The sequence below is a fragment of the Schistocerca piceifrons genome, chromosome 6 (assembly GCF_021461385.2).
Source record: "Schistocerca piceifrons isolate TAMUIC-IGC-003096 chromosome 6, iqSchPice1.1, whole genome shotgun sequence".
Taxonomy (NCBI): Eukaryota; Metazoa; Arthropoda; class Insecta; order Orthoptera; family Acrididae; genus Schistocerca; species Schistocerca piceifrons.
In genome coordinates this window covers 142,784,924-142,810,194 of record NC_060143.1, presented here as the reverse complement: position 1 = coordinate 142,810,194, position 25,271 = coordinate 142,784,924, and the positions used below count along the sequence as shown (strand labels likewise).

Below are 25,271 nucleotides of genomic sequence, written 5' to 3'. Positions count from 1 at the left end.
AACTTTATTTCAAATTTGTCAACATTCCATGGGCAGGAAGCCTTGTTTTACTGCTTCCAGTAATACTAGAGTATCAATTATTAATACATAATTAAAAAAGATATTTCTGTTATTGAAATGCAGATTGATAATTGTAAATGTTTCAACAAAGTGTCTGAAATGGATTTACAATTTAGTACACCTTTCTGTATAAAATATTGTATGAGTAAGAGATTCACAATGCCTCAAACTAGCAAAATTCGTCTACAAACTATTTTACTCACAGAAATAGGCCAAACAAACAATACGACAGACATACAGCACAAACAGCATTATCAATCTAGTAACATATACAGTCACCACATGAGAAACTTTCTCTCAGAACGGTTTCCAACGTATTACTTCACCTTCACAATTGTAAACATATGAGAATTATAAAAAATGATGCAACGAGAATTATAAGTGTAGGCACTTAAAATCCCAACTGACAGTGCATCTCTTTGTTGCCCATCTCATTGTGTGCCACCTTACAATATAATTCACTGTGACCAATGGAGAACTACAACAGGCATATACAAATAAAAAAGTGTGCCTGCTTATAAAAAGTTTTGGTCTCTAATTCAATAGGGCAGGACTAGCAGAAAAGGACTATTTAATGTCCTGATTATCACATTAATCACAGTTCTTTACCAGCTCTTTTCTCCTTTGTTTTTATAAACACTCATCCACCATTGGAATGGAAACAATGCATTACTCTCTAGACTAAAGAACTGGGAGAAATTACAGCAGCACAAAGGGCAATACCTCGTTAAGATAGTTATGGGTTTGCTCCCACAAAAGGCAGGAAATTTATGAACATTTCATACAAAGATAAATAAAAAGAATTTAGGGATGGGACATTATGAGAACGATTTGGAGGAACTACCACAAAACAGAATCCACGATGTTCTATAAGTGCCAATAACAAGTCTTGCCACAGAGAGGGGGCATGGCACTGGCACAAAGAAATTAAGTCTGTTATACAGTGTCAGAATCACATCATCTTCCTTCTCAAAATTTTTTAAAGGCACTTCCATAAAAAATATGAAAGGTACACATTTACAGGCTACACAGAGTCTTGAAATTTTAATTTTTAAGACAGAACTAATACTGTTCATTGTTGTGTGTGTTCAACTGAAAATATACCCATCATAAATGTAAGAGGACTTATTTGATGCCAAAACACACACACACACACACACACACACACACACACACACACACACACACACACAAACTGTTTTGAGTGAAAACCTTGTGCCTCTCATTACATTTGTACTTTTATTTTTATCTTATCTCCTTCAAAAAATCTTTAACTATTCCTCTTACTATTTGCTATATTTCCTGGAAATGCTGTTTGGGTCAAATAGCATACTTACATGGTGTGTCTGAAAAGTAATGTGTCACTTTTTTGTTTGTGACGCAACTGTCACAGAGTGGCTGAATCTTTTGGGGAGGGTGAGGATGACCCTTTGCTTTCCAGCAGTAGGTCGCTCAATCACCTTCACGCTCTTGGATAGTTAGGACAGCTTCTTCCATGAACCTCATGTAGTAGTTGCATCAAAACTTACAATGGAGAAAATCTAGAGAAATATTACGCACTTGAGCTTCACATGAAGCCCAACAAGATGTCACTGGAAGCTTTTGGAATGCTTCAGAAAGCTATAGGGGAAGATTGCCTTTCCACATCAAAGTCTAACAGGTAGCACAAGAGGGTTGCCAACAAGGCCTGAAAGTATGCCCGTCCACATCGTGAACTGATAATTATGTGACTTGTGTGCACCAGTAAATGAATTCAGACTGATGAATAAGTGATAGCTTGATGTCGGAATTATTGGAGTGGCCGAAAACAGTTATGATCAGATTGTATTGAACGACTTGGCTATGTGGAAGATCTGAACAAAACTTGTGAGAGTTTTGACCGATGTGCAAAAGCAACACTAAGTGGAAGTGTGTGAAGAACTCTAGCAACTTTGTGAAAATGATCCCAACTTCTTGGGCAATGTGATAATGGGGATGAGCCATGGGTCTTTTAGTATGTTCCGGAGTCCAAGAGGCCGTGTGCAGAATGGCACATGGCGTTGTTGCAACACCAAAAGAAGTCCTGGATGAAGTTCATGCTTTTTTACTGTCAGCACTCAGTTTTACAAGGGAGGTTCCAGAGACTGAATCAGAGGGTCACCTGCAGCTGAAAGAAGTTCTGCACTTCGTGTGGAAACTGCCACACAGCAATACCCTTTCTCACACCGCCTTTTGTTAGGCCTACCTGACCTAGACTGGTGTGAAAATGATGCTGCAGTCACCCTACAGTCCAGACCTGACCTCAGTGGGCTTTCTTTTGTTTCCTCAGCTGAAATGGGACACACAACTGCAGTGTGATCATTAGAAAGGTTACACAAATTCTGAGCAACAAATACACAACAATGTATTGATGCTGAAGGGTCACACTTCAAAGAATTTTAAGTTGTTGAACCTATCTGATCAATAAATAATAAAACAAAGAAAAGAACAGCATTACTTTCCAGACAAACACTGTAAACATGTTTTCTTTGATTAAAGCCTAATTTTAGAATAGTAGAACCATACAAATTTTAGCAGTTAATGGCAAATTTACAATATAATGTCATATCTTCCAATCAGGTACACATAACCTATATGATTACAATATTTACATGCAAATTTCTTACAATCAGTAAAATGTGTTATCACTTCTTAAAAGTTCCACAATGCTGCTTGCATCACAGAGTTCTCCCTCAGTTTTATCTGAATCTAAATGCTACAGCACCTGAGAGAAGTGCAAGACCAAATGCTCTGAGATTCAATGAGGAACAGACATTTTTTCCTAGCTTTCACACACTTTCAACCTAGCGTCACAGGACATACAAAAATCTTCTGCGTATTTTTGCTCTAGATTTAAATTAGACGTGGACAGGACAATTACAAAAAAGCACTTCAGGTTCAGAAACATTACCACTGCATCTATATCCTATAATTTTATAAACAACTTACCAAAAATACTTTGTACTTCTAAGTTGCACATTTATAAACTTACATGTATATAATATGTATAATTATTAAGATCTTTTATCCCAAATGTGGCCTCAAACTTTTATATGGATCACATCAAACATCACATTTGAGTTTTCTAGGGCTTCAAATCACAAATTTCTCTATACCAAAAACACACAACTGCAGTGTGATAATTAGAAAGGATGCACAAATCCTGAGCAACAAATACACAACAGTTCAATAATTAGAGTCACACAATGAATATTCATTAAGCATACAAATGTTTTACAGTGGTAACCATGTGCCAGGAGCAGACAGACCATTTATTCGACTTTCCTGTTATTAGTTGTTAAACATAATACCCAGAAGTGTGTCAAACTGCCATAAAACTGATAGCACTTGACGAGTATATATAGCAATGGGTGAGAAATTCGGTAGGATGGGATCATCTATTGATACATTAGCATGTACATGACAGAATCTGATGAAACTATCTGCAATGTACACGAAAAAAAGATTCCGTGTTACACATGGTGTGACATTATTAGGTACTGCATCAGATCATACATCCAACAACTGCCACTGAATAGACGTACATCACCTTCTGCAAACATTCCTAAAAGATATATTCATTGGCACATTTCATGTTCCAATGAAGAGTGGTAGAATGTATAGTTTGCAATTGAAACTTGGTCACTGATTGTACAGTAAAAGATACATTGACTAGGAATATTGCGTACTGCACAGCAAAGCAAGTTTCCCAGTTTCAATTTGTTTAACTTAGTGTACAGATGGATTAGTATGAATTATTACGGTGTCCATTTAGATCCCCACAAGAAATCACTTACAAAAACAACAAACTATCTTGTGGATACAGAGTAACTAGGTATCCAACTACTTCTTGTAACATTAGGTTGTACTGGCTGCTTAAATTAGTGTAACTCTACAACTTCACCATCTGTCTCATACTGTAGGTTAAACCACTGCAAATTTACTAATGTTCATCAACCTATATCTCATAAAACACACATTTTTTTATTGTCATAAGATGGCACTTGCTTGGTCTTCTCAGTAGAATAGAATACCAGTTTGTTTACAAGATACCCTACACATATTTTAGGAGAAAGGGGGCCTGTGCTCAGTTGTTTCAGACTCTGTCAAGGTTAAATGGTTAAGACAAAATCTTCCATTACATTGGTCAATGTGTACTATTCACCTTATTTTACTTTTGTATGTAAATACTGTTTGTAGTCCCCCCCCTCCCCCACCCCCTGCCCAGAATCATAGCTCCAGACTAATAACATAACTGTGCATTTGACATTGGTGGAAAAAACTCTCTTTTTTAAATAATTTTTCAATGCAGCTGATTCTTCTCACATAAGCACACATTATTTGTTAAACGCAAACTTTTTAAACCAACCAGGTATTACAATCCACGTTACTTTGCCATCTTACAATCAAAACTGTAGGAAAATTTGCAGTTAACATATTCCTTATCACAACAACAGGTCACTGAACGCACATGTGATTCAGACTATTTGTAATGTAATGGTTATAAATGGGGAGAAAGAAAATATAAGGCAACCACCGTGTTAATAGGGTTACGAAATGAACAACGCACATTGATTAGGAGCTAATGAAGTGATACAACAAGTCACTGGTCAAAGTAAAGTGAATAGGTGAACCGTAGTTTAGTAGCTTTAAGTCACAGTCACTATCTTAAAATTACAGCAATACCACCTTTACAGTGGCATACAGCTATATTGATTTTTCTGAAGTATATCTGCAAAAAGAAGAAAAAGAGACAAATTATGGCATTGTGTATCTTCTGCCACATTCTGTGTAACGAAATTTGTTAAATTCATGAAGATAGATGGGCTGGCCAGTACTGGCCTTCAAGAAGCACAACTTCCACTAACTCTCATAAAAATATCTACAAATACACACAGCACTCCTAGCTTACAGAACTACAGGATCCTTCAGCACAGAAATGAAGCAAGTTAAAGGAGGTTGGACCTCCAATGTCTAAGTAGGTAGGGGGCTACCAGTACACAAAAGGATGACATAATTTTAGAAGACTTGAAGCCCAAGAAAAATTAACGTGTCACCACACTACAAATACCCCACCTTAATCCTTTCTTTTTCTACATTCGCTTATAGTGGATAAAATTGATTCAGATGAACCTGAGCTATGACATTAGTACACTGTGCACTCTTTCAAGACAACTCATGCCATTAAAAAATATATTGTTTCTGTTCCATATAATGTTTTGGTTGAGAATCATTCAAAAGCAATTCTAGACACAAGTGCATATAAAAACCAATTTTTAAGAAATCTTATCACAATTTTAGATACAAAGAGCTGCAGAGGTCTGCATTCAGAAAGACTGTACGTCCATATACACCAAATATTATCAAAAGACAGCACAAAACACTTGTTACAAACACCTACAGTAAAGCAATATAAATGCAAGTAACATGCCACAAAATATATGGAGACGACCTGTACAGTACAAGATATTTCTTACACACAAACATGTGGGTCAGAAAAATAACAGATCTACGGCTTATGTAACACAGTTACATACAAATTTGAAGTAATACTGATGTTCACCTGATAACCACTATACAGTATCAAGTTCAGGCACGGAAACCACAGTGTTAATGTAAGATTATACAGAACAACAATCTCATTTCCTAATGTAGCTGGCAAGTTGAAGAGTGGTACTTTAACGAGGTAACCAGAAAATTATTGTTCTTTAACCACAGTATACCTGCATGACATGGCAGACTCTACAGTATGGAAGTTTTCTTTACCACATGTTTGGTGTCTGAGATACGAAACCCCTACATAGAGCATTTTCAAAGACAGTTTATACAAATTTAATTTTAGAAACACCCATGATTTAGTCTTGTAATCTTTCCAAGGAGCAGAAGTTAATATAAAATTTTAACTATATCCTCACCTATAAAAAAGCTTACAAAAATAAAGAAAAAGATCCTCTAAAAATAAGTATTGAAAAGCTGAGAAAAAGATTACATTTCAGTTAGAAAAATGAAAGTATATAACACTGTTTCATATCTTCAAAGAACTGCAGAACATAAAAGGCAATACTTTGTATTAAAAAATGAATGCTTCCATGTGGTTATGCAAAAGCAATTATCTTCATAATTTACAAGGAACTGTAAACCTTAATTTTGTTGCAGTCAGACATGAATTGTGCTTCAACTCACCATATCAAAATTATCAATCCGCTTTGAGAATTCAAATATTTAAAATATACATATATGTATACATATATATCTGTTAATCTTATATACATAAATACTGTATTTTCGTGACATAGCTTCAGATCACATAACAAGTAAACACCAACTGTTAACTTTTTATTGGTTCGTAGTCCGACGTTTCAGCTCTGTTCCCGGATCCGTAATAGCAATGCTTTTGCTGAGCCTGATAGTAGTTCCACTTGGATGGAAGTGTCGATAATACGTAAGCATAAAAAAAATGGCAAGAAGAAAAGCTGTTGTCTGGACAACAACGGCTCCATAGTACAGGATAGGATTTTGTGCGGAGTTGCTTGAAACACACCTGTAATTTAGAATAAATAATTATTTTTGCATGCAACTGCTAGACTTCTTCAAAATTTTAAGCTCTCATTAAATACAAACAACTAATACAGAGTGATTCTGCACAATTGGGGCAAACTGCAGGAAAATGTCCCTTAGAGGATAAGGAACAAAACATGGTCATATGGACATATGACTGAAAATGTATGGTGTCTATGGTACAGGCTAATTATTTATTTATTTGTCACACCTATACAGTACAATGCATTGAACAACATGCTGTGATGAGACCACCGTTAAGCAAGAATTCAAAGTGGTTCCACAGACCTCTTAACATCTATGAACATGACACAGCAGCAATTGGTGCACACATTCAAATGTGCCATCCTGCAACCAAATGGCGCCACAGGCAGCACAAATGTGTTGTTGCTGTGTTTGCACGTCCAGCGTGGGCTCCGCATACAGCCTTTCAGGTGCCATCACCGGTAGAAATCTCAAGGGCTGAAGTCCAGCAACTGTACGGGCCATTGGACTGGACCACTGCATGTGAGCCATTGGCTGGGTAACAAATTTTGAGATGCCTCCATATGGAAATGCAGAAGTGAACTGGAGCACCAGCATTACCCTTTGTTCCAGGAGGGGGGGGGGGGACGACACCTCTTCCTGTGTCTGCTTCGGTAAATGCACATTCAGTGCATCGGACTGCTAACCGAAGGGGCCCAAGTTTCCATTCCCAGCCAGGTCAAGATTTTCTCTGATTGGAGACTGGGTTCTGTACTGTTCACACATTCGTATAATCACAATTGACATTCTGGGCTTTGTACTAACCTCACATTCATATCATAATAACTGACATTCTACTATTCAGATGGCTGTATCAGCATGTCTAGAAGGCAAAATGGGGCACATCTTCCAGCATAGGTAGCAGGGACACCCACAACAAGTGCAGATATGCCTCACCTGTGAGGCATTGTGAAAGGATGACTGGTCCCATGAGGTAGTTGTCAATAATCCCTGCCCATATACCGAGGCTGAACCACTGCTAACGGTTTGCTGGGTGCGGGTTGTGCACATTGACGATAACACCCCCTCCCCCCCGTAAAGGCAGCCTCATCTCTGAATAGGATGAAAGACAGAAATCCCAGCATTACGGTACCCTGTGCAACGAACCAGCAACAAAACAGACGGCATGGAGTTAAGTCTGAAGGCAATATGGCCTGCATACGTTTTACGTGATATGGATAGTGGCAGTTGTCATGGAGAATGTTCCACATCGCTGTCTGGATTAGCTCTGGTGCTTATAAAGGGGTCATATTCTAGTGTGTTCAAGACCTGTTTCTCCAAGGCTGTGTACAAACAGGACACACATACCTCTCGTGTTTTCCCATCCCTGCAAAAGAGCCTCTCACACGCAATTGGCAAAACAATGCTGCAAACATTTTTTTTTTATGGTAGGGATAGTTTTCCTGGTGCAGTAGTGCTGCCGGCTTCCCACTGCCATTTATCTGCCATTATGTACAGACCATGTCTGTTTGTTAACAGTTTATATAATGCTCCACTGTCTCTCAGTGTTGCTCTTCAGGGCACACATCCACACCAGTGTGAATCAGCAATGGTAGTGAAATGAATGGTTCCTAGTACTGACGTGTGAATGAGCCTCTGTCAAAACACTAGTACAAACAGAACATTCCTACTTGCTTGGTGTGTTCTCATATGGGCTTTCAATCACTGAAATGTACACTGTCAAAGATCTTTTAGCTGTACCTTTACATTTCTGGACTTATTTCCACGAGATCTTTTTTGTTTCTTATCCTCTTAGGGATCATTTCCTGCAGCTTGTCCTTATTTAGCAAAATAACCCTGTAAAGTAGATTCTCTACACAATAATCTGCCACTTTAGCTGTCATTGGTCAGTTAAAATATAATTTTATTCTGCATACACCATACTGTGCAGTATAGCCATTTTCAAGTGGTTGTCTGAAATACATACCACATGAAATTTAGTTTAAACACAAAACACAGGGTGTCAGTAAATTCCCTTTACATATTTTAAGGACACGTTCCATACATCAAAATAAGAAAAAAAGGCAGTAAACACAGGTTCTAAAATGTGTCTTGGCTACTGTGAAACAATCATCTCTAGTGAACAAGTGCTCATACCTCTTTAGGTATACATTTTAGAGCCCATGTTTACAGGATTTTATTTCTGGTTTTGCTATAAACTACCTGCTCCTAAAATATGGAAACTAAAGAACTTGAAGTAGAAGATGAACAAGTGCTGATAGCTCTTAAGGTAGGCATTTTAGAGCCTATGTTTACTGTAATTTTTTTCTTGTTTTGGTGTAAGTAGTCTGTTCTCAAAGCCTGTAAAGAGAATTTAGTTACAACCTGTATAAAACAACTTGGTTGTTTACTCAAAAAAAAAAAAATTGAACCAACCACATATCTTGGAGAACAAATGAACAGAATGTGTGACTCATTGGTTTTATTCCACACTGCACTGTTATTTATCAAAAAGTGATATTGTTACTGTAGCAAGTATGTGTAATACTACTCATTACTACAGGTACATTAGTTAAAACCTGGTTTTGTCTGTGGACTTATTTCTTTCCATAATCAAAATCATTCTACAAATTCATTGACCTGTGACATAGTCCACATTACTGAAAACAACTGCTATCAATACTAACGAGATAAAAGTTAAATAATACTTCTTTGTTTATACATTGTGTAAAAGTTTATCTGCATTTGTATGTGTTATTGTTTCGCATGTGATCTCATGTGAATTACTGTGTTTTGTCGATGAATTTGGCATGCTATGAATTGTCTGCCATTGCATTATTAACTAGAAACATATCATGAGTTGTTCAGTTTTTTTAGGAGAATGTTTTAGCAGTGGTAATCTGTTTGATTTGGGCTAATGGGTAATCATTAATGTTGTTATAGTTTTTGGGTAATTACTTTCCTGTGTGAATGTAATGTTCAGCCAAATTGAAGAAAATAATGATGGTGGTGGGCACTAAACAGCAAGGTCATCAGCACCCTTGCATTATTGATTTACCACTGAACATTATGAAAATCTGTGGTAAAAGGTCAATAAAACGGTAAACTAAGTTTCATCCCCCCATCCACACAAGGCAACTCCAATAACATGAGCTTCAGAAAACCCTGTAATAAAATGCCAACGAGATACAGCAGAATAACTAGAGAGGGGAGGGGGAAAAAACATAGATAAAACACCACTAAAGATGTGGTTAAAAAAGGGACAAATAACTGTTGTTGGTTGACTAATTATAAATAATCAGTGACTCTCCTACTCTGTGATACATTAAGATCTCACCCCCCCCCCCCCCCAAAAAAAAAACATTTTGAGAAGAATTTTGCTCATTACACAAAATTTTAACACACGAACAACACTTGCTTCATCATCAGTTAGAATAGTATTGACAGCTGTGACCTGCATCTGACATACTGGGGGCTCCTCCCGACATAAGAGGAAACCATACGTCAGTCAGCCGACATAAGAGGAAACCATACGTCAGTCAGCAATGTCCCACTCTAAGCCGTCTAAGGGCCACTTCTTCAGACCGTCTTGAGTGGACGGAGGTAAACCATGGTTGCACTGAAGTTTTTATGGAACGTAATTTATTATTCCTCACTTCCAGCCACTGAGCCCCTCACCAACACGTGGCCTTCCGGTGGTCACAAATGAAGTGACAGCCTGCAGGGGGACTGAACAGCGAGCAGGAGGAGGAAGGGAGGGAGCAAGCCTCCTTGGTAGCCACATCAGCGAGTTCATTTCCCTGAATTCCTGGGTGCCCTGGAACCCAGCAGAAAATGATTTTCTTCCCTTGCTTTTGCTAGAGAAGGAGAAGGAGAGCATCCTGTACTTGTTGCACCATCCAATCTGCTGGGCACATCTGTCCGATAGCGAGAAGAGCACTTTGAGAATCTGACCAGGTGAGCAATTTCTTGTCATGACACCCTCTCATCTGCTCCACTGCCCTCAGGATAGCAAACATTTCCGTGTAATAAACTGAAAATTGCTCTGAGAGCCCTATCCTGAAGACACTGTCAGGAAACCCAACAAAACAACTGAGAAAATCTCCCTGCTTAGAAACATCCTTGTAGGCATAATAAAACCTGGGTGGCTACGTAAAATCTCGTTAAAATTTAATTTTAAAAATATAGTCTGGGGTACAATGCTTCCTGTAAGCAGTCAGTTCTAAAAGCAATCTGGGCCTTGGTAGTAGCTATGGGGATGTCCTATCCACCCCTGGCTTTGGAACTTAATGTCCCCCACCTGTAATAACTCAAGGCTCTCCATCGCACAGATCCCAAATGGCCTTGCTGGTTGTGGGCGACGATCGAACAGTCGTTCCAGTAGCAGCTGTACAACGTAACTGGATGCTGGCGATGTAGGAATTGACAATGCCCTATACGCTTGGCATACCACGAGAAGAAGACACTGAATGGATAGTGGAGGCTCACCAGCCTCCGCACACATGCTAATAACAGGGCTCATGTGATCGGTCCCTGTCGACTGCCTAATACCCCTGGGTCAACTGCGGTGCGAAGGCCTTGCTGACCCATAAATCTGGAATTCGTATTCAAGCCAGGATTGCACAAGGTCTGTAAAGTTGGAGCAGACGTGCCCTGTTGGCTCCCCAAGACCTATGACTGACACATTTAAGGATGTTTAAGGCCTTGAAACATTTCAGTACTGAGTTCTTTAACATGTTAAATTCTCATGAACAATGAGACCCAGATACTTCACCTTTTCCTTAAAAGTGAGAGCAGTGTCCCCCAGTTTTAAAACAGGTAAATTAAACAGGCAGCAGGAATAATTAAAATCAACATGAACAATTTCCTCCAAAGAGGATTTAAAACTTGTGGAATTCCATTCCCCACCACTTGATCGTCAGTTGCAATTGCTGAGTAGCCGTTACAAGGCTGGCGGATGCGCAGAAGATGGACAAGTCATCCACAAACAAGGAACATCGTACAGGATGTCGCACTGTGGACCTACTACTGTTTATTGTAATGGCGAATGCCATGACACTTAAAACACTCCCTTGAAGGACACCATTCTCCTGCTTAAAATGGTCAGACAGGACAGTCCCAACCTTGTATCTAAAATATCTGTCTGGAGAAAGGACCATATGAAGGTGGGCAATTGTCCGTAGAATCCCCACTGATAGAGCTGTGACAAAATATTACGCCTCTATGTAGTATCTTAAGCCTTTTCCAAACTGAAGAAAACATTGACAAGGTGTTGCTTATGAAGGACTGCTTGTTGAATTGCTGCTTACAGCAGGGTCAGGTTATCGAGTGTGGAGTGATACCTCCCAAACCCACACTGGGAGCGACCGAGTAGTGACCTGATTTCAAGAACCCACACTAGGTGCTGACTGACCACACACTTCAGTGTCTTTTCTATGCAGATTGTCAGGCTAATACTATGATAACTACTGGGATTTGTCCGATCCTTCCCTGGTTTTAAAATCGAGATTAAAACAGATTCTTTCCACAAGTTGGGAAAGTCACCCGTCATCCAAATTTCATTAATGAGCTGAAGGAGGACTTCCTTCGACTGTTGGTCCAGCTGTTTCAACATGCTGTAGATTATCAACTCGTTTCCAGGCATCTTACCACAAGCTACTGATAATGCAAATTCCAGCTCCCACAGGGAGAACGGCTGATTGTATTCCTCCATACTGGTGGAATAGAAATCAAAAATCAGCCTTCTCCTGTATCTCCCAGTATCAATGGAAAATGGAATCCTGGTTACAATTGGCCATAATGGACTTACATGATTCAGCCATTGTCTGAGCTATGTCCCTCAGTGATGTTATGAGAGACCCCTGTATTTATACGAGTTAGTCCTTGAGATCTTGCTAGCGGCTTCCAATACTTTACTTGTGCATGTGGACCTGATGGTGGAGTTCAGGAACTCTTGCCAAGACCTCTGCTTACTCTCCCGAATTATTTGCCTCGCCTTTGCACATGCCATTCTAATGTTTGCAAGATTCTCATCTGTAGGACGCCGAGTGAGTCTGCACATAACCACCCTACTGTGCCTGACTGCAGAACAACACTCATCATTCCACCAATGGACAGGTCGCCTCACAGGCAGTTCTGTCGACTTTGATGCATCAGCAGCATGGTGAATCACAGCTGCAAAGTGATCCACCCAGTTCTGGACACCGACACACTGCCTGTAAAGCAACTAGTTAGCCTTTTTTAACAATCATCTTGGTGGCTTCCTTTCGAGATGTGTTCCATCAGGTAGATGGATTGAGATAGGGTAGTGGTCACTACCATGAAGGTCATTGTCCGCTGCCCACTGAGCAGTGTCTGCAAGGGCAGGCAGGCAAAAGGAGAGGTAGACGAACCTGTAGCAGTGCTAAAATGTGTAGCTTGACCTACATTCATCAGTATGACATCTGTTGTGTGTATAAGATCCTCTAATACCTGACCTTTACGGCAAGTGGTGCTAGAACCCCATAGTACACTGTGTGCTTTGAAGTCCCATAAAAGGAGAAAGGGGTGGGGTAGTTCATCAAGAAGATGAGTGAGGATCCCACTGTCAAGATGCTCATGGGGTACACGAAGCACATCATGATGGCAACATGGGCCAGTATCTGAACAGCAACTGCTTGTGGTGATGTGGTTAAGGAAGTATGTGAGGAATGAAAAGTGTCCTTGATGAACACTGCAACACCACCTTTTGCTCTGTCACTAGTAAGGTTGTCTTTTCTTTAAAGGTGATATCCTCCAAGTACAGGTGTGTCAGTCTCTTTAAGACAGAGGCAAAAAGATCTGTCCTGTACAATGAGTCTTGTTTTGTTTTAGTGCGCAAAAACAACTAGGGCCATACATGCCCACGTCAAAACTGTGAAATACTAAGAAAAAGAGATTAGTTAAAAACGAATAAATGACTACACATCAATCCCAATCAACAGGAGAGAAGACAGCTAAAAACAGTGACACAGAGAAAGGTCTATAAAATGCACCCTAGAGAAATGGAGGTCCAGAACTAAAAATTAGATGGCCTTCACCATACTGTTAAGACAGAAAAATTAAAACACGGTTGACAGGCTGTGTATTGTTTGCTAGAACAACCGATAACTCAGACGGCAAACCCAAGCATGAATGTAAACGGTTAAAAAATGGGCATTCCATCACGAAATGGCAGACAATTAAAAGCTGTGTGCAATGTGTACAATGTCGTGGGGGAGCACCACTTAATGGCAATGGCTAAAAGGGCACTGCCCAATATGCAACCTAGTTAAAATTACCTCTCGTGGTAGGAGGGCTGAGAGGTGGTCATCCAAGCTGCAGGGGAGGCTTAATAACATGGAGCTTATTCCCATGAAGGGAGGACCAGTGGCGATGCCAAAGGGGCAGGTGGCAACACAGAGATCGGAGGGACTATAAGAACTAGTGGACTGACATATGAGGACTGCAGCCTTGGCAGCAGCCTCGTTTCCTGTCAGACCAACATGAGCAGGAACCCACATAAACTTCAAAGTGGCTCCATCAAGATTGAACAAGTGACAAGTTTTCCTGCACCCGTTGCACTAAAGGTTGGACAGCGTATAGCGCATAGAGGCTTTGAAGGGCGCTGAGAGTGTCTGAGCAGATGACATAATTGAAAAGCCTTTGTCGCCGGATGTACTCTGTGGCCTGATGCAGGGACAAGAGCTCTGCTGTAAATACTGAGCAGTATGCCAGAAGCAGATACCGATAAATGTCGGCACCAATGACGAAGGCACACCCAACACCACAGCCAGCCAGCCATCAGTGTACGCAAAGGTACTACCGCGAAGTTCCATGTGAAGGTCATGAAACTGAAGGCGATAAAGCAAGGAGAGTAGTGTCCTTAGGAAGTAAATGAAGGCCAAGGAGAACAGAGACCGCCACATGAAGCCAAGGTGCTGAAGGGTTAACATTCACTGGGAAAGTTGCACATAGCGTGAAGTTAAGTTGCCAGAGCAAGAGCCGAAAGTGAACTCCAGGAGGTAAAAGAAGAGGGACACACCCTATACTGGCAATCAAACGAATCATAGGATGGATGGCCAATGCACAGCAGACAAATGGCATGCTTACCTACTGAGGAGAGAGTCACGGCAGAAGTTCTGCAGCTTCTGCATACAGACTCTCAATCGGGCTAGTATAAAAGATGACGCTGGCCAAACAGATGCCATGATGGTGGATAATATTGAGACGGCATAAGAGGGATGGACACGCAATTGCATAAAACACCCATAGTCCAGTTTCGAACGGCCAAGGGACTGGTACAAACGGAGGAGGGTGGTTCGATCTGCTCCCCAGATAGTACCACCGAGTACACGTCGGACACTCAGGGACCACATACAGTGGGCTGCCAGGTAAGACACGTGGGAGGACCAAGAGTGTTTCCTATCATGCATGAGCCCCAGGAATTTCTTAGTTTCAATGAATCAAAGAGCAACAGGCCCAAGATGTAAAGATGGTGGGAGAAACTAATGTGTCACCAAAAATTCATACAAATGGTTTTGTCAGTGGAAAATGAAAGCCATTGTCGATGGTCCATGAGGAAAGACGATCAAGACATCGCTGAAGGTGCCTCTCAATAAGGTAGGTCCATGGAGAACTGCAATAGATGGCAAAATCATCAACAAAAAGGGAAAAAGTAACCAGAGAGGAGACAGGCCATTATACGGTTAATGGTGACAGTGAAGAGGATGACGCTCAGGATGGAACCCTGAAGTACACCGTTTTCCAGAATAGTGCAATGAGTCTGAAGTCCTCCAGAAGAGTCCTGCATCCATTTATATTCCATTGGAGTCCGGGAGCCATTTCATCAGTGTGGTCTATATTTACCCCTGTCCTTGCACTGGGATGATGAGGCGCTTGTAGAGTGAGATGGAGTGGAGGAACTGCCTGGCACTGTTGATGCGGCATCAAGATCCATGATATCATCAATGAGACGTGCCAGAATGACCTTCGATGGTGCCCGGGGCAGCTTTCGACCCAAATGCTGAGATCCTTTCCCAGCACGAATGAGTGGGAAAGGGTGCAGTGAGAGCCACTTTTCTTTGAAGAAAGTGAGCATGGAGAGGCACTCTGCATTTGGGGTAACTTTGGTCTGCTCACTGTGAAAGCATTACTGGTCTCTTCCATCCTTAGCTGCCTGGATCACTATGTCTTTAACTTTGTTTTGGCACAAGCAGGTACAAGTACAGGCCCTGGTGGTAGACGTCTGTGTTGAAGCGTCGACCTAGGTACAAGTTTCTGCACCAAGAAAGCATAAGAAGTGGCAAAGACAGGGGGTTTCATCACCTTATATTCCTTTTGGCTTCTACAATGGGGATCCAATTGGTCACTATTTCCTGAATTTTGCATTCCTCTGCAAAAACAGGGCAGTCTTGGCTCCAGGCTCAGTGGCTCACAGATCTGTTAATGCAGACTGCTGGAGATGAACAGTCAGTCCCCATCTTCGTGGGCTGCCTTTCCACACTTTCCACAGGTCGCTTCGCCTCTGCAACTCAGTGTTGTATGGCCAAAATGCTGGCATTTGAAGCAGCACATAGGGTTAGGTACAGAGGGCCTAACTCTAAGTCGGAGGAAACCTGCCATGATGCGTTCACATAGCGTCGGAGAATTAAAGGGCACAATGAAGGTGGCAGTCTTCTCAATTTCTCCATTATTCTTACAAGCCATTTGCTCCACATCTATTTTCCCCTGTGATGCCCATTCTTGTTTGAGTTCGGCAACATCAATGTCCATAATATCATGGCAGGTGACTGCACATTTGCTAGAGTTAAGGGAGTCATGCAACTGAACGATGTCCTACTTACCCAATTTTTGTGACTTTCTAAATAAGTTCCACTTGCTTTGTAGGGTTAGTCTCGACCAGCAAGGAACCATTTCGCAACCGCTTAATAGACTTTAAGGTACCAGCAAGCCCTTCTAAGCCTTTATGGATACCGTATTTACTCGAGTCCAAGCCGCACTCGAATCTAAGCCGCAACTGAAAAATGAGACTCGAAATCAAGGAAAAAAATTTCCCGAATCTAAGCCGCACCTGAAATTTGACACTCGAAATTCAAGGGGAGAGAAAAGTTTTAGGCAGCATCTCCAAATCGAAACAAAGTTGGTCCACTGTAATATGAGACAATTTAGGTCGAATGAATGACGATACAGCTACAGTAGTTTGGTCTGAGTCTTAAGCTTAGCAGTTAAGCTTTACCAGGTAGCCATTGCTATGCGTCAGGCACTCTGTCCGTATTTATACGGGTACCCTTCCTTTTTCACGTGCTTCGTCTGGTTTGAATTGATTTCTTATTTTTCTTTGATCTGATAAGCGCAGTTTTCTTTGTTATAGGTGTTTACGTCACTCTACGCTGAAAATGCATTACTGTACTGTGTCATGCATTGTTTGTCGTACTCTGATACTGCGTATTTACGGCCTGTCGCCGATCGCGGCATGGCTTGCTTTTGAGCACGCTACCGCCGCTTACAAATAAAAAAAAAAAAAAGAAAAAGAGAGAGAGAGAGGAATCGTCTCATTAGCGAAACAATGGCAAGAGACTGCTACTTGTTACTTACACTGCTGCTTTCTTTGATAATGATTAACAAGAACCAAATAATAGACTGCGTATGATAGAAGATGTTCTGAACGAGAGTTTAGCGAAAATTTTTCTCCGTTTGAAAATCTTTGCAGGCGCCTCTTTAGTACATTACATTCTGCACAGAAATTAGAGTCATCTTAGATTTAAAAATATAGGCAATTGCCTCGCTTCATTTCTGACTGTATCACTGTTTAGCATAAGAATAATGCGAATATACACATGACATGATATGTATATTCTTCCGCGTTTGCTGTTGTCTCACTCTAGTTTTGTGGTTTATTACGCAGACAGGATTTAAATGAGATAGTAGCAAACACGAAACAATACATGGCAAAATGTTTATATTCGTATTATTCTTATGGTGACGAGAATACTGCATGTGATTCACAATTTATAAAAGTTCGTATTAGTAACCATCTTTTCTCACAGATAGGAAAAAATTCAGAACGTAGAGTTGGCCATATTGACAAACATCCTAAACATTCTTGCCAGTCTGGTTTTCGTAGTACATTGAAATGCTGCTACATTCGAAGATGAACAATACGGAATTAGTATTTACTTCGTTGGATAATGTATGAAAATGCAGTGGTCGAAACTCGGCGCGGAGAAAAAAAGCTTGTCTTCCACCTTTTTTTTTTAATTTATTTACTGACGCAGAGGTTTTGGCGCCAGTATTTATCTTTGTGCCTACAAACAGCACCCTACAAAGCATGCCTGTGTAGCGCTACATATATTCGATGGCAGAACTAAGTTGTGGCGGCACCCACCGACATTTTTAAGAACTTCCGCTTGCTTTGCACTCGATTCTAAGCCGCAGGCGGTTTTTTGGATTACAAAAACAGGAAAAAAAGTGCGGCTTAGATTCGAGTAAATACGGTATAGAAGGGGGACACTTTTTCAAATGTTCGATTCATGACTCCTTGAGCCCCATTACTAACAAAAAGTTGATATCAGGAGGACAAGCCTCCATTGTTCTTTTTGATGAATCGGTGCGAGTACACCCACACAGTATACTCTTCACAAGGGTTCCATCTCGGTCCCAGCTAGTGAAGTAAGGGTCCACTAAGAAAGAGACCCGCGTGCCTGAGTAAACCTTATACAACTGAGGAGTGGCAGGTTCCCCAGAGGTTGACTGCTAACGACTGTTCCACCTCAACAGCCACACATCTAATATGCGCAGCATACCTCGAGACTGAGGTTTTTTTTTTAATTGAGATTCATTCCATCCTTGCGATCTGGGTGGTTAAGCCAAGATCCCTGTGACACAACATTCCATCACTGCGCCACACCGTGGTCACTGAAGCATGTACAGAGCTCATGGTGACAAGAGGACTGGCGGTGCTAACCAATCCTCAGTTCAGGAACCCTGGGTCACAGAACCCATACTCAGCAAAGCAAACAAAACTGAAGGAAAGTAGAGTACTCCTGGTTCCACGTAACTTAAAATTTCTGGGTGCAGTAAATTTAGGGGCAGATGGATCAGAGTACTGTCAGTCCGAGCAGTTGACCATGCTCATTTCTACCTCAGTTAAGGTTCAAGAGAAGCTGTTATGTTTTGTGATATCCTCTGATCAGTTATCGCCACATATGTCAACCATATAGTGACATCAGTGGTGGCTGAGGTACCAGGACTGCAGCTGAGTGAGCAAGTGATAGTTTTCCTGGACCATTGCACTAAGGGATGGACGGTGTACAGCACACAGAGGCTCTGAAGGGCACCGAGAAAGTCAGAGCAGATGACACAATTGAAAAGTCTGTGTGTCTGGGTGTACTGTATGGTCTGATACAGGGCAAAGACCTCTGCTGTAAATACTGAGCAGTGTTCCAGCAGTCGACACCAAAAAATGTTGGTGCCAATGACGAAGGCACACCCAACACCAAGGGCAGTCCGAGGGCCATCAACGTACACAAAGGTACTATCACGGAGTTCCAAGTGAAGGTCGTGAAATTTACGCCAATAGAGCGAGGCTGGAGTAGTGTTTTTAGGAAGTGAATGGATGCCAAGGTGAACACGGGCCGCCACACGAAGCCAAGGTGGTGAAAGGTTAACACCCATCAGGAAATGGCAGGTAGTGTGAAATTAAGCTGCTAGAGCCAGAGCCAAAAGCGAACTTCAGGAGGTAACAGAGAAGAGGAATGTGCCCCCATAAGGGCGATCAAAGGAATCATTGAAGAACGAGGCATAGGATGGGTGGCCAAGTATCACTGATGAACGGCATTCGTATCTGTTGAAGAGGAAGTCACAGCGGTATGACAACAGTAATTTGGTAGCTTCTGCACACAGGCTCTCAACAGGGCTACAGTAAAAGGTGCCAGTGGCCAAATGGCTGTCACAATGGTGGAATGTATTTCGATGGCATAAGATAAGACAGACACGCAGAAACATAAACTAAACACTAATGTTACAATGAAATGAACACCCTTAGCTGCTTACAGGCGTTGACATACGTCAACGGGGACAGATGAAAATGTGTGCCCCGACCGGGACTCAAACCCGGGGTGTCTCCTGCTTACACGGCAGACGCTCTATCCATCTGAGCCACCAAGGATACAGAGGATAGTGCGACTGCAGGAATTTATTTCTGGTACGCCTCCCGCGAAACCCACATTCTCAACGTATTGTCCCGCACTACATTTGTAGTGCCCCCGCCCATTACACTCATTACTCGCGGCGCGTTGCCGATTCCCGTGAGAGTTTGGGCACTGTTTGTGCATTCGCACAGAAGAAGAAGATGGTTAAGTGGCCGGTGAGCCTTAACTATATCTATATTAAGATGGTATCTGTTCTTTCGGACATGTCCGAAAGAACAGATACCAACTTAGTATATATATATATATATATATATATATATATATATATATATATATATATAAAAAAAAAACACTAATAGTCTAGTTTCAAACAGACAAGGGACCGGTACACATGGAGGAGGGTGGTCCGATCTGCTCCCCACGAATTACCACTAAGGACACAAGGACCATGTACAGTGGGCTACCAGGTAAGACACAAGGGAGGACCAAGGAAGTTTCCTATCGAGCATAAGTCCCAGGAATTTCATAGTTTCAACGAACGGAAGAAAAAATTAATTGCACTACCAGAAATTCATACAAATGGTTTTGTCAGTGGAAAAGCAAAAGCCACTGTCGGTGCTCCATGTGTAAATACGAGCGAGACATCACTGAAGACGCCACTCAATGTGAGAAGTCAGTGACGAACTGCAACAGATGGTAAAATCACCAACGAAAAGGAAGCCAGAGATGCCTGGCGGGAAGGGCCATAATAGGACTAATGACGATAGCAAAGAGGACGATGTTCAGGATGGAACCCTGAGGCACACCGTTTTCCTAGAGAAAGCTGTCTGACAAGACAGAACCCACAGGGACCTTGAAAACTCAGTCTTTTGAAAATTCCTGAACAAAATTGAGCATGCAGCCATGAAAGCCCCACGTGCAGAGAGTATGGAGGATACAAGTCCTCCAATAGGTGTTGCAGGCTTTATCCAAAACGAAAAACACAGCTACAGTTCGGCATTTACACAGAAAACCATTCATGACATGGGGTAATAAGGTGACAAGATGGTCAACTGCAGAACGGCGCACTCAAAATCCACACCGTGCACTGGTCAGTAAATTGCGAGACTCTAGTCACCATACCAGCCGGGCATGTATCACGTTCCATCACGCAAACACTGCTGGTGAGATAAATGGGGTGATAACTAGAAAAAAGGTGTTTGTCCATACTGTGCTTAGTTATGGGTATGACAGTGGCCTCACGCCAGCATCTGGGAAACGTGCCCCCTGCCCTGATGCGAATGTACGTATGAAGGAAAAGAGCTTGCCCACAAGAGAAAGGATCTGCAACATCTGAATGTTAACACTGTTCGGCCATGAGGCGAGAATCGGGATGAAGTGAGAGCATGATCTAGCTCCCTCACAGTAAAGGCAGCACAGTAGCACTCACGATTCTGAGAGGAGAACGGTATCACCCGAGCCTCCTCCATTTGTTTCCAATGAAGGAAAGCATGGTGATAGAGGTAGGAGCTCGAAGTCTCCACAAAATGGCAGCTCAAGGTGTTGGAGATAGTAGCAGGGTCCACTATGACATCGTCTGCTACTGTCAGACCAGAAACTGGGAAATGGACCTTGGTCCCAGACGGCCGTCAGAGGTTGCCCCACATGATAGAAGAGGGAATGGAACTGTTAGAAGAAGTAGTAAATGAAACCCAGTTAGCTACTTTGCTATCCCAAAGAATGCAAAAACACTGTGCACACAACTGTTTATAATGAATGCAATTTGCCATCATAGGATGATGGTTAAAAATGCAAAGAGCACATATCCGCACGCGAATTGTGTCGTGGCATGCCTCAGTCCACCAAGGGCTGGGTCACAGCATGGTAAAGACAAAGTGAGAGGAATGGAACTTTCTGCAGCATTAAGGATGATCTTCATAACCTATTCTACCTGATTATCACAACTGGGGAAATGCAGTTTGTCGAAGGTCGCAAGGGAGGTGTAAATCCCCAGTCAGCCTAAGAAAGGCTGCTATATGGGAGTGCACATAGGTGGGATAGGAGTCACAAAATGGACAGCACATGGGAAACTGTCACTCTAGTACGTGTACGAGAGAACAGACCATTCGAGACTGTGGGCAAGTTGGGCAGTGTAGAAGGAGAGGTCACTGCATAAGGAGAGTTCCAAATGGGAATAGGTGTGCGTGGAGTCAAAGGAATGCGGGTGCTCCCATGTTAAGGCAGATGAGGTTAAATTGATTGCGGTCAGCCAAGAGGGCACCTCTCCAATAGGTTCTGGGAAAGCCTCAAAGCGGATGGTGAGCATTACAGCCACCAAGCAGCAGAAAGGGGTGAGGAAGTTGTCCAATAAGCTGGAGGAAGTCTCCCATGGTGACACCGAATGATGGAAGAATGTAAACGGTACAAAGGGAATATGTCGCGTGAGGCAGGAAAAGATGAACTCCAACAGCTTGATGCTGGGTAGTCAGGAAGATGGGTTAACTATGAATGTCATCCCGGATGAGCAGCATGACTCCCCCACGAGACAGAATGCCGTCCTTGGGGGAGAGGAGGGGGGGGGGGGGGGGAGGATCAAAGCAGACCAGGAAGAATTGCTGGAGTTCAAAACAATTGTGAGGATGCAATTTTTTTTCCTGAAGGCAGAGAACAAGCAATGCTGCGATTTTAAGAGCAGCAGTACGTCCTCTTTGTTGGACCGAAGGCCACAAACATTCCATTGGAGGAGAGTCATGACAAGGAAAAGGGAGGAGGCAAAAAATGAAGGTGTGTCACCTCAGCAGCTGCTGAGTGCCACCTTTGATGGCTCACTGCTACAGAGCACAGAGGCTGGAGGATCCTGCTCCATGAAATCCACAGAGGCATTGGCATTCTCCCTCTGTCAGTCTGCAGAGTCTAGGGCAGAAAAACGGTTGATGGAGCGCGCATGACAAGGAGGTCGGCCAGGCGAGGGCACCACGTGGCGACACCATTGAAGAGGATCTCCGAGTCGGCGAAGGAGAAGACCATTCGCTTTTGTGTGATTTCTTTGAGTATTTCCGGTTGGTAGAGGAAGACACAGATGTTTGTTGGCTGGAGAGATGGAGGAAGTCTTCACAGAAGTATTCCTTCTCTCCTTTCTGGCCTGCTGGTTGTGTAGCAGGTGACTTCGTCCCATGAGATGAAAATTTGGTGGCTTGCTGCACATCTGGAGGAGGAGACGGGGATGCTACCACAATACTGGGTGATTTTACAACTGCTGTGCTGAATTTGAGGTCACAAGTCTGTGTGGCCATGTCCTTCATGGAGCGATAAGCAACAGAAGAGCACTGTAAGTGCCGGATGGTAGAATGCATGCTTTCCAATTAGGCACCAACTTGCGAGCAACAGGGTAAGGCACTTTTTCTTCACCCAAATCTCCTGGGCAGCCAGGTCATCAAAATACATGGGGCAATTGTGGGAGGAGGTGGCGTGGCCGCCATTGCAGTTGGTACAGCGTGGAGAAGGAGATGGACAATCATCCTCATGAGCATCCCTACCACAGACTACACATTTAGCCACATGCCGACAGTACATTCGAGTGTGGATGTAACGACGACAGCAGTAGCAGAGCATGTTCGGACTGACTGTGATAACTTCATAACCTGCTTTGATCTTTGACGGAAGCACTGCTCTATCGAAAGTGAGAAAAAGAGTGCATTTGGGCACTAAGGAGGCATTTACCTTTTTCATCACCCAATGGACTGCAATGACTCTCTCATCAGAGAGGTATGTTTGGATTTCTGCCTTGGTCAGACCACTAAGCAGCCTAGTGTAACTATCACGAGAAGAGTTCTGCATTTGATGGACCTCAAAAAGAACAGAATAGCCACGGAGCAGTGAAGCTGCAAGCAGTAGTTGTGTTTGAGAATCAGAAGTAGTCTCCAAAAGCAAAGAACCACTGAGCAGGATTTCACACGGCCAGCAATTGCATTGACATCTTTCTGAATAATAAACATAGTGAAGGACTGACCGTTTTCAGTATGTGAAACCACGAGGAATCGTCGTAGAGCTGGGAGGGTCTGCAAATCTGTAGCCTCTTTCTGTTTACATTTCATAGACACTGACTATGAAGAAGATTGCCAGTGTCTCCGATGGCTTGCTTCTTCCAGCTGGGGAGGCCCCTTCAGGAGCTGAACCTGCCTTAGGTGATTGTTCACACCTTAGGTCACACCTCCCAAACACCTGACAGAGGGACCAATCGGCAATTTGGAAAGGTAACAGCTCACGCAATCACCCCTTCCTGGTCTGGCCTGTGCCAGGGGGTACCTGCAAACCCTATGTGTCAATGCATGGTAAGGAATTATGCGTTGCCTAGTCGCCTGTTACGCTTCAGACACACGGGCTGGCCTTCAGGAGCACACAGGGAGGAAGAAGAAAAAGAGGAACCTCAAGCACAAAAACAGTGGAGAACAGACATATTCCTCAAGGGAGGTGAGAAATAATAGCAAGAGGATAGACATGCAGCACGGAAGGGGAACTATACTGCCAAGGCCGGGCCCTCGTGGTGGCCAAGCACGAACCCATCAAAGAGCGGCGAGCCGCCTGGAGGGTTTTAATAGTAGTTATGTGTTTATAAATTTGTTTACAACAGGCAAATTGAGAAATAACACTAGGAAAAGTAGCAATAGACAAGAGTTACATAAATCTGTAAATAGAGTATTAATTTTCAGTAGATTGCATAGATTAGTAATAAGAAGTAACTTGAAAATCTTCTTGTCTCATCATCAAACAAAGTAGCAACAGTGATTTTCATAACACCTGTAGCTAAAGGAATAAGTGTACAGCAATGGGGGACTTCGTATATGAGGAGTTGAGATATGAAAAATTATGTACGGGGACCAAAAACAATTAAAGTTAAAAAAGCTGATTATTTTGGGTTCTACACAAATTATGTTTTGTTGTATGCCAATGAGGATAGATGAAACTAGTTCTTTGCAGACTGTGTCTATTATTGGTGGGATAATTTAGGAGTTTAGGAGCAATGAAAAAGTTATTTCTATGTGTAGGGGCCTACCTCTCATAATGACGATTTGTATATGATTTTGATCTAAGCTCAAAAGATGACAGTATTTTAAGTTCTGTTGGGCTACACGAAAACATGCAAAACACAAGCAACATATTTCATATGTTCGAGAGAACATCAAACGATAAAATGGGCAGCACATGTGAAGATAACTCTACAGGTTGATATACAATTTTTTTCCTTTTTGCTAGATTTTCTTTCAATTCTTTCCTGTTTTATTTTCATTATACATTGAAAAGGTTGTTTCAGAATGAGTTTGGTGAATTAAATCTTGATATAATTATGTGCCTGTTTACAAAATGTAGCTGTTGTGATTGTAATTGCCATTTTCAATTATTCTGATGTTGCATACTTTCTTATTTGTTAACATGTTATCTGAATTCATTTCCTATGGACAGAGTAATATGAATATGCAATTTTGTGTAAAGCTGTTAATCAATGTAATCACAATTTTTGAAAGTATTATGAGAGGCAACGTATTT

The 25,271-nt window shown here is 42.0% G+C and overlaps 1 protein-coding gene across 1 annotated transcript in view; it reads right to left on the bottom strand.

Moving 5' to 3' along the window:
- Positions 1-2,120: 2,120 nt before the first annotated feature.
- Positions 2,121-25,271, bottom strand: part of LOC124802548 (XK-related protein 4-like) — a 74,519-nt gene continuing 51,368 nt past the window's right edge. Inside the window, exon 6 of the mRNA XM_047263412.1 lies at positions 2,121-6,619. Coding sequence (XP_047119368.1) covers positions 6,415-6,619 — 205 coding nt within the window. The 3' untranslated portion in view covers positions 2,121-6,414. The remainder of the gene's footprint in view (positions 6,620-25,271) is intronic.